Source organism: Aegilops tauschii, chromosome 2 (assembly GCF_002575655.3).
Source record: "Aegilops tauschii subsp. strangulata cultivar AL8/78 chromosome 2, Aet v6.0, whole genome shotgun sequence".
Classification (NCBI taxonomy): Eukaryota; Viridiplantae; Streptophyta; class Magnoliopsida; order Poales; family Poaceae; genus Aegilops; species Aegilops tauschii.
The window spans coordinates 32,135,979-32,145,945 of NC_053036.3; the positions used below are offsets into that span (position 1 = coordinate 32,135,979).

The following is a 9,967-nucleotide window of genomic DNA, read 5'->3' on the forward strand; positions in this document are numbered from 1 at the left end:
GACACCGGCGGCACCAAATCCGCCCCATGTATTTTTTTGACTAAAGCACAAACATAGACGCTCACATACACGCACATACATAAAACCTTATGAATGCAAGCACGCGTACTCTGCCCCTATGAGCACCCCTGAGATACTGAGCCAACACAACATATTGAGATGGACGAAGTCGACACTAATTCCTTCACGGCCAGATGGAAACATCTCCTTCCATTGAACGCACAAGGCCTGAAATAAATTCAGAAAAATGCGACCACCAGTGCCAAGTCTAGGACTTAAACTCTGGAGTGTTGGGTTACCGCAAGGAATCTAACCATCCAAGTTTTCGCATCCGTCCCACATATTAGCTGGATACTAGGGGTGCTTGGATAGCATGGACATTTGGGCTGGGTTTGTTGGATGACTATTTTTTATCCGGATTATCGGCGTGCGCCTTTAGAGCGAATTGGATCCAATGTAGATGCTCCAAGCTATTTCTATTTTGATATATGAGTGCCTACATCCGTATCTAGACAAATGTAAACAAGAATTTTGGGACAGAGGGAGTATTATCAAGATGGGTGAGACGTAATTGTCAACGCCGTTGTATGATTGTTACATACTATAAATCTGTTGTTTTTATGTATGGGATTGCTCTCTCACTCTTGAAAAAGAAAGGTCGAGCAACTTGTAGATCATCTCCCCTCCCCATCCATCCCCATAACAAAAGACAAAAATGCTACAGCAGCAGCAGCTAGTGCCGAACCGATGGGGAAAGAAAGAGGGAGAAAAGCGCACGAAAAGAAAGCAGAGAGAAATGAAACTGCCCTGCTGCTGAGGCCGGCCTCCTGGCGATGAGCCCCCGCCGCCGTCCCCCCCTGCTCCTCCTCGCCGCCGTCGCCCTCGCCTGCGCCTGCGCCGCCGCCCGCCCCTGCGCGGCCCTCGTCCGCCTCGGCGCCGCCTCCTTCGTCGACGCCCCCGCGCGCTTCGGTGAGCAATCGGCCCCCCCCTGTCCCCTGCCGCCCCCCAAAAAAACCCCTCTTTTCTGAGCTCCGTCCGTCGGCGCAGGGCCCCGGGTGACCGGCGACGGGATATGCGGGTCGCTGCGCGCCGCGGACCCCGCCGACGCGTGCGCGCCCGTCAGGGCCGCCCCCGGCGGGAGCGGCGGGATGGCGTTCGTGCTGATCGCGCGCGGGAACTGCAGCTTCGAGGGCAAGGTGCGGGCGGCGCAGCGGGCCGGCTTCGACGCCGCGCTCGTCCACGACGACGAGGACAAGGCCAGCCTCTACTCCAGTGAGTTCCTGCCGCTGCCCCTCTCTCCCTCTCCCCTGCTATGCTGCTCTGCTGTTTCAGCAGTGTCAGTTCACTTGGACACTCGGTAGCTGGTTCTCTTGATCTGAAGCTAGCTTGAAACTAGATGCCTACTTGGTGCATGGATTTGGCTTCCACTGCCTGCCAATTTATGGTCTCGGCGGTAGTTGGTTTATGTTTGGGTATACATAGGTTTGAAATTGAACCAAATATCACATAATTGGTTAAGAAAATGTACCAATTAAAGCTGTTTGTGCTGGGGGTCGAAGGTGCACACTGACTTACAGTTCTCCCTGTCAGTGTTCTACTAGAAATCTAATGTCATATGGCTATTCGGACACTATTTGTACTTCGCTTGGTAGTTCTGTGATGTTGACTGTAAGTCAGTGGTACTTCTTCTGACCTGCTACAAATCCAAAGACATAGCTAACACAAGTGTACGATATGTTAAATACAGAGAAAACCGTAAAAGTGTTTGTGATCCCAAACAGACTCAGAAGATCGCTATCATGTTAGATGTTGTGCTGTGCAATAGATATATCACCACTGCTCACCTTCTCCTTTATGTTCCATGGATAAAACATAACAAAAGGTCTGGATGCAATTTTACTTCTTATGAACTTTAACTAGTCTTAAGAAAGGGAATTTATTCTAGTTTGCCATCACTAGAAAGACATAGCTGAACTAACCCTAGCATGCCATATAATTTACAAGCCATCAAGTAGCGCTTTGAAGGTAAACAGACAGGTTGCTGATATTTATGAGGATGTGATTAATTCAATGTTAGGTTAAGTCCGGCTATCAAAGTTAGGACACGACTAAATGACTTTGTGCTAATGGTGTTCAGAAAGGCATTTTGTGTTTTCATTTATTTAGTTCTTGTTGGAGATACTTTGCAGGATATTTAGTTCCTCCTTTGTCTTAATTTAGTGGTTGGTGATCCTGAGGGCATACACATACCTGCGGTATTCGTATCTAAAATGGCTGGGGAAACTTTAAAGAAGTTTGCTAGAGGTGAAGATGGTGAGTGCTGCATAAACTCGTCGATGGATGAGACTGCAGGGACAGTGTTGGTGATGTCCTTCGTATCACTTGTTGTCATCATATCAGTTGTAGCTTCATTTCTTTTCGCCCGGAACTGCCGACTTTTACGCCATGGAGTTGATAATCGCCCACCTTACATCAAAAAACATGTGGTGGAAAAGCTTCCTTCTGTGGTATATAAAGCTCCCTGCTCAAGTGGCAACAATTGTGAAGAAGCCTGTGCCATTTGTTTAGAAGACTATGATAATGGTGACATGCTTAGACTTCTCCCATGCAAACATGGTAAGAGCATGTGATATCTCAGTACTTGACTATTTGTTTATATAGCCGCTGCTTCTTTTGTTGGGAATACAAATATATGCCAGTAGGAGTGTCTATGAAGCTAGTTTAATGATTTACGAATAAATTTACTACACAATATTTTTTGCTGAATGTCAAGATAACACAGATTTAGGATCAAGTTTCACAAACTGCACTTTCCTTGGACTCTTGTTTGAATACACCATACCTTTTTCTAATCTTGGAGGGAACTCACCTATGGGCCCTACATGGTAGTGATTGAAAAAGAGAACGGGTTGTTACATTGAGCTAGTCTAGGCTGCTTGTGTGGCATTCTTTTGGTGTCACTGCTAGGAGGGGGCAGATCTAAGTTCCACCCCAGATTCAAAAGGAGTAATTTTGTGAATCAAGTGTCACAGCTTGATCTTAAAAGCGCAGTTTTCTCACATTTAGCCAAAAAAGGAGTGCAGTTTTCAAGAAATGAATCAATATATGCCTCCCTCTGGCTTGATGCATATTTTGATTGGTTAAGACTAGACATGGACCAACAATTTACTTCATTAATATGTAGTTTATTTGAGACAGAATCACAATCGTAAGTAAGTAGTTCTGAATACACGTCACATAGACTGCACTAATGGACTAATTGCTGGTTAAAGCCCTGTCTTAAACAATCAAAATCCGCCGTATATAATACATATCCAGACAGATGGAGTAATGCATAAAAGCCACAATTGACGAAAGGGAATTTCTGAAGACCATGTTTGGCATATTTGTTTAGCCATGTCGCATGACAAAATCTAGTTTAGTATCCCATATTTGTCATATTTATGTTGCACGATTTGAAGTGCTCATGGCGATATCCAATGTTTTACATAGGCAACATATTTACATTTCAAAATTTGTCGCTCATTCTTACATAGGAATACTTTCGTTTCATGTTAGAGCCAGGCAATGATTTCCACTGTCAGCGATTATGCTTGAAACTTCTTACTTTTGATAATTCCCTAACTACCTTGTGGTCAACAATTTTCCTACAGAATTTCATGTGGAGTGCATTGATCCCTGGCTGACAAAGTGGGGCACATTTTGCCCAGTATGCAAACTGGAGGTACTCACAGGTGAATAAGCAGGCAAGCTAGGAGTAAATCTCAGGTGAATAAGCAAGCCTCCGTTACTGCATATATACAAGTAGTGCTCGGCGGCGGTTATATCCAAGTGTGCTGAACTGGTGGATCTGTTGGCTGGGTTTGCAAGATAGATCAATGCCGAACATTTTATCATGAGGATGGAGTATGGGCCGCGGTTTGTGAGACTGGGCCCGTCTTAATACCCGGTAGAAGATTGCCTTATGTCGTTAACATTGAGATGAATCGTTTAATTGGGGTGTAGTATGTGGAAGCCATCTTGTAATTATATGTTAGAAGTTCAATTGTTTCTTTCCCATGCATTTCGTGATTCTCCTGAGTGGGGTGTGGGGCAGTATCTTTCGCCTCAGACCCATTTGCCCGTGGTAAATGTAGATGTGTGGTGTACTGTTGTTACTGCAGCATCTGTGAGAACCTTGTTTTTTTTTTGGGCGAGAACTTTGCGGATCTTGGAACGTGTTGTTACAAGTCTGGAATTATTGTGGTGCAATCTGTTGTGCTGCATTCATGTGCTGGAACCGATTGCTGCCTTTGAAACAGTGGCAACCAGGCACAGAGTAAGAGTTGCAAGACATATCATCATCTTCAGGCTGTGCTCCATCATGGTTGCACACTAGTCTCGTTCTGTAAGCTAAGCACTAGTACTTCCTCCGTTTTTATTTACTCTGCATATTAGATTTGACTAAAGTCAAACTTTATGAAGTTTGACCAAGCTTATAAAAAACAATATAAACACTTACCATAACAAATGTATATGATGTGAAAGTACATTCAACAATGAACCTAATTGTATTGATTTGTTATTGTATATATTAATATTTTTTTCATAAACTTTATTAAAGTTTGCAAAGCTTGACTTTGACCAAAACTAATACGCGGACTAAATAAAAACGGAGGGAGTATTAGCCATCATGGTCGTCATGGCTGCCTGTCCGTGGGCCTACCATGCGCACTGGCGGCCCAATGAGCCCGTGCCAAGCCCGCGGACGTCCCTTTTCCTGTCTCTGCTTCTTCCTCTGTTCTTCGGTCTTCATGAGAAATGTCATGACACAAGCTTGACCACCCATACATCCATGGCAAGCACGCAGTCTATCGACTGATCCGTTAGCTTTTCACCTTAACGGTAAACATAGCATATCAAGCACAAGAATGAAATGCTTAGGGTTTAGGGTTTATGGGATCGAGAATGATCATACTCCAAAAGAATAAACCATAGTAGTGGATGAGATCACATCGGGATATGCTTAGCTAGCTCCATTGAAAACTTGATCATGTGCGCATGCAGCATGCAAAATTCAAAGATTAAAACAAAACCGAATCTGATCTGGTAGGGCACCGTGCCTATCTATATGACTCCACTGTCCCAAATGACCCTCTTATTATTCAAATCAAATCAAACTGAACATGCGATTAAAATGAAAAGAGCCAGTGAACTCAGCATCACCTAGACCTCGAGGCCAGTTCTCCGAGGAAGGCGGCGGCGTGCTCCTCCCTGACGCAGGCGGCCATGACGCTGGACCCGAGGGCGTCGTTCCCCGGGCACGGCACGCAGTTGGGCGCCCTCACCCTGCCCCGGGCGTAGGTGGTCACCCGCGCCGGCGGCCCTCCGCCGAAGTCGGCCATGTCCAGCCCGAGGTTCCGCCAGCTCGTGACGATGAGCACGTTGTACCCGTCCACGGCCAGGCCAGCCACGCCGCGGCGGTCCGCAGTTACACCCTTCTTGCCGCCGCCGTCGAACTGCTCCGGTATCTGGCTCTTGGCGCGCTGGATCATCCCCACCAGGTCCGCGAGGTCGCCGCCGGCCACCGCGCCGGCCTTCGCCACCACGACCCGCCCGGTCACGCAGTTGCCGTAGTACCCGCGCCTGGCCCCGACGTGCCTCCGCGCGTTCACCGCGAAGTAGAGCGCCACGGGCTCCTCCGGGCTGGACGACAGCCCCACCGCGCGGGTGCGGCACTGCCACAGCAGCGCGGCCACCGCCTCGAACGTCGTACACGGCGGCCTTGACCTTGATGACCCCCTGGCGTTGCAGCCGTCCTTGATGCGGTCGATCAGGCCCCATGGCACGGTGACGTCGAGCGCGGCCATGTCGGCCGGCTGGAGCGTCATCATAAGCTCCACGAAGCCGTCGGTGGGCGGAGGCACCGCCGTCAGCGCGTCGTCCCGCCTCACCGGGGCCACGGACGGCGACGGCAGCCCGCGCGCGAGCTCGCCGACGGCCTGCAGGAACTGGCCGATCCCGGCCGCGTCGGCGAGGACGTGGTTCCACGTTACCCCGACGACGAACCCGCCGCAGGAGAACTCGGTGACCTGCATCATGAGCAGAGGGTCACCGAAACCGCAGTGCTCGGCCGGGTAGTAGATGGCCAGCTCCTCCAGCAGCGCGCCGGCCGCCGACCGGCCGAAGAACTCGGCGTCCTTGAGAGCGCAGTCCGCGGCCGCGGCCACGAACGGGACGCCCTCGCCGGTGCACCTGATGTGGAACTCGCCCTGCTCAGCTCCGGCGGCGAGGCGGCCGGAGACTGCGGAGTAGTGGGCTAGAGCTTGGGACAGAGCCTTCTCTATGGTCGCACCGGGTTGGTGGATTGGGCGGTCAAACACCATGAACACCGCGGCTGGCACGGACATGACGTTCTTGTCCAAAGGCGAGAGGTTGATGTTGACGGTGGCCGTCGCCGGCTCCGGTGGCGGCCTCACGACCACCGTCGAGGACTTCCTCACCGCCACGACGCCCATTTCCCGTGTAGCTATGCTTGCTGTTGGTGGCTCGGTTATCTACTGAACCAATCCTTTACTAGTAGGATCAATAGCACGCACAGAAGGAGGTTGTCACTTCTGACAGACCATAAAAAATGTAGTACTCCTATCACCATCCGTGATCTCCTTGACACATTAGCTGTAATAATAATTAAGATTCTGGCTTTTCTTTGTCCGGCAGGTTTCCAAAGCCGTGTTTGGAGAGAAGCAATCACACAGGGGTGTGTAGCTCATCCTAGCACTAGGTTCAGCTGCAGCAATTCTCATCATACAGGAGAACACTGTCCCTTGTTTCAGGCTTTAGCTCGTATAATCATCTGCAGCGATTTGTAACTGCTTCAGAGATGAATGAAAGATCAGCACTCCTCCATGTAAATTCTTCCACAGATGAACGAAAGATTGGGTCTTTGATGTTGTAGATGTTAGTAGTTTTTCTACAAAGTTGGGACAAATTTAAAACTTCAAAATATTTGAAATAGAGAGAGTATATAGTATGCGAATTTGGGATGTGCTGCGTCGGCGCAAGGGTAATAGTTTCCATGACCCGTGCGCGTATGTTCGTACTGACTACTTTGCTCGTATGTGCCGCGACTATCTGTGCTGGTTCAATCTTGATAGTGGAAGTGCGCATCCTCCTCGAAGGCTCTTTGTATTTTTGCGCACATGGATCGTGGCAATCCACCTAAAGCTTCCCATGGCACTGTACCCGCCAAGAGGGCTGGCAACTGAGGTGGACAGTGCCTACTCGACTTGTATGGTCTGCATAGAGGATTTCGCAGCTGAGAGGAGGTGGTGGTGTTGCCTTCCACCTACCTCTTCCAGCAGTTGCGTTAGGGCATGGCCAATGGTCCAGCTTGGACAGATGCCCCATGATTCCACGTCGGATGCATGCTGCCGTGGAGGAAATTGGTAGAAAAGACTATAGCTCGCAGAGACTTGGTGTAGCTTGCAGAGGAGCTATATTCTTCAGCCAAAAAGTGCGGTCCTCCACAAGAGAAAGGAAAGGGAGAGAGTGCTGTGAGGAAAAATCAAACTGCATGCAAATAAAGTTCATGAAGGGAGAGTCATGGTGGGACCTAGTAAAATATATGAGACCACCCCATGCGTTGGGTAACTTTTCTAATGCATGTAGCTTCAGATTTTCTTTATCTTGTTGGCAGATGGGGCAGTACCATGGTACTGCCTCCATTGTACATGCCCTTAGGACCTAGGTAAAGAGCCAGGTCAATGCGAGGCTGCAAGTGAGTGGGAGGAAGATGGGCAACCTCGCGCGTGCCCCCTCTGGCGACCGCGCCGGCCCTGCCGCCACCCTCGCCGCCGGCCTCCTTCGCGCCGCCCCCGCCCTCCTCCCCGCCCCTCCGACGTCGCCGCCTCTGCCCCCCCATCCCCGTCCCCTGCCTCGAACGGCCTGCGGTGGGCTGATGTCGCGGCGGAGGAAGACTTGGAGGATGCCGTGGCGGCGGCGACCGGCGCTCTCCGCCCTCCTCGGCGGTTTGGTGACCGGCTCGCCGAGGCCGTCTCCGCCTCTCTCCCCGTTGCCCCCCCGTCCGGCGCCTCGTCGTCCTTGCCTGGCCCCCCCCCACCTCTGCGCCCCCGATGGCCTCCTCCCCTTACCCCTTCCCCATCCCTTGCAGCGTGGCGCGTCCCGCCCGACTGCACCACCTTCCCCAACCTCCCATGGCGCTGGCAATGGTGCTGGTCGCCGGAGACGTGGGGCCCGGTCCCTGAACTGGGGGGTGGCCGGACGGGCTGATTTGGGGGCGGCGGCGGCCTCTTGGCGGCGTTCCTCCGGGGACCGTCGGCCACTGCTGATGGATGTGACCCCCTCTGCTTCGGCGCCGGCTGGCGTGATGATTAGGGGCCCAAAGTTCCGAGCTTTCCGGCCGGTTGGGACCGCGCCGTGCCCTCCGTAGACGGCGGCGGCGATGCGACCTCGGGTGGAAACCCTCGCTGCCCCTCCCGATCTCGCGTGTCGTGGGCTGGGCCCTCGCGGGCTCCGTGGGCCGGTCATACCCAGGCAGCTTCCTCCCCCTCCCAGGCTCTCCCTGATTGGGCCGGCCTATTCTGGGCCGAGCGGGTCCATCCCCTCCTCCGGCCCAATCCGCCTGCCAGTTTTAGGGTTGGCTCGGGGCTCTGGATCTTCGATCCAACCCCATCTTGCTCCCTCCTTGCCGCCACCTTCCGTCGCCCTCCCTCCCGGCTCCGCGGAGCTCACCCCCGCCCCCGCACCTCGCGACCCCTCCTTCGGTCTGTCCCCGATGGCCCGCGACGCCGGTGATGGGGAGCCACGCCCCAAGCGACGCGCGCCGGGCCGCGACGTCGCCGCGCGCCCCTCGCCGGAGGGCTCTCGTCGGGAAGCTGAACTACGGGAGTCCCTGGTCCGGGGCAAGGAGGGGGCTCCGTCCGAAGGGGCCGACTGGCGCGCGACGCGGCCTCGGGACCGCTCTCCCTCGGCGTGGAGTGGTCGTGGCCGGGATCGGGACCGTTCCCCGTCCCGCCGGTCTCGCTCTCCGCCCCGCTCTGGTCGCTATGAGGCCTCCCCTCCCCGGCGCTATGACCCGCCCCGCCGTCAAGCTCAGTTTTCGCCGACCGGTCCCAACAATGGCAATAACCGCAATGGGCGTGGATCTTTTGCCAAGAAGAAGAAGAAGCGTGGAGCTCTTTCCCAGGCGGGTGGCCCGGCCTCCTCAGTCACCCACCCACCGGTTCCGGCCGTCCCGCCGCCAGTCGCATCGGCGGCTACGTGCTTCAACTGTGGGGTGGTCAGACACTGCCAGGGGGATTGCACTCAGCCTCTGGCATGCTTCCGTTGCAAGAGGACGGACCACCCCGCCGCGCTCTGCCCCGACCACCAGCCCACTGGGGTGCTTGGGTTGTTCGGCTACGCCCTTGACGACCTGGGCTTCTTCCAGATGGAACTCCCCGAGACCCGGGCCGCTCCGCCCATCTCTGCTCTCATCTCGGTCTTGGACGGCAAGACGGCGTCCCCGGCCATCATCTCCGACGAGCTTCACCACCTGTTCAACCCGGACTGGGATTGGGAGGTCACCCCGATCTCCGACCGGGAGTTCTCTGTGATCTTCCCCGACCCTGTCAGCCTTCGCTACGACACCCACAGCGCCAGACTCACTCTTGCTCTCAACCAGCTCTCTGTCCGCATCTCCGTCCCATCTGTGGATCCGCTTGCGGTGGCCACTCTGTCCACGGTGTGGGTACAGATTCGTGGCCTCCCTCCGGCGGCTCGGGAGGAGGGGGTTCTTCGTGGTATGTCCCGGCTACTGGGCAAGTTTGTGGCGGTCGATGCCACTTCTCTGCCCAAGGGTCCCGCTGTGCGTGTTCAGCTCAAGGCTCCAGACCCTGCCAAGCTCAACTCGACGATCAGGATGTTCTTCAACGACGTCGGGTACGACCTTCACATCTCGGTTGAGGGTGGGACTCCCACTGATCCC

At 53.5% G+C, this 9,967-nt stretch overlaps 2 protein-coding genes across 2 annotated transcripts; one reads left to right on the forward strand and one right to left on the reverse strand.

Annotated features, from left to right (window-relative positions):
* Positions 1-739: 739 nt before the first annotated feature.
* On the forward strand, positions 740-4,237 carry LOC109771057 (receptor homology region, transmembrane domain- and RING domain-containing protein 1). Its single transcript, XM_020329768.4, has 4 exons — positions 740-969; positions 1,048-1,272; positions 2,221-2,616; positions 3,654-4,237. The coding sequence occupies exons 1-4, from the start codon at positions 834-836 to the stop codon at positions 3,740-3,742; spliced, it is 846 nt and encodes a 281-aa protein (XP_020185357.1). The 5' UTR covers positions 740-833; the 3' UTR covers positions 3,743-4,237.
* An 885-nt stretch (positions 4,238-5,122) lies between these two features.
* Positions 5,123-6,522, reverse strand: LOC109771060 (acyl transferase 15-like). Its single transcript, XM_020329771.4, has one exon. The coding sequence runs from the start codon at positions 6,495-6,497 to the stop codon at positions 5,202-5,204; it is 1,296 nt and encodes a 431-aa protein (XP_020185360.1). The 5' UTR covers positions 6,498-6,522; the 3' UTR covers positions 5,123-5,201.
* Positions 6,523-9,967: the final 3,445 nt, after the last annotated feature.

Coding starts and splice junctions, on each gene's coding strand:
- LOC109771057 (XM_020329768.4), top strand. CDS start 834: ATGAGCCCCCGCCGCCGTCCCCCCCTGCTCCTCCTCGCCGCCGTCGCC. Junction 970..1,047: donor CGACGCCCCCGCGCGCTTCG/GTGAGCAATCGG, acceptor CCGTCGGCGCAG/GGCCCCGGGTGACCGGCGAC. Junction 1,273..2,220: donor CAAGGCCAGCCTCTACTCCA/GTGAGTTCCTGC, acceptor GTCTTAATTTAG/TGGTTGGTGATCCTGAGGGC.
- LOC109771060 (XM_020329771.4), bottom strand. CDS start 6,497: ATGGGCGTCGTGGCGGTGAGGAAGTCCTCGACGGTGGTCGTGAGGCCG.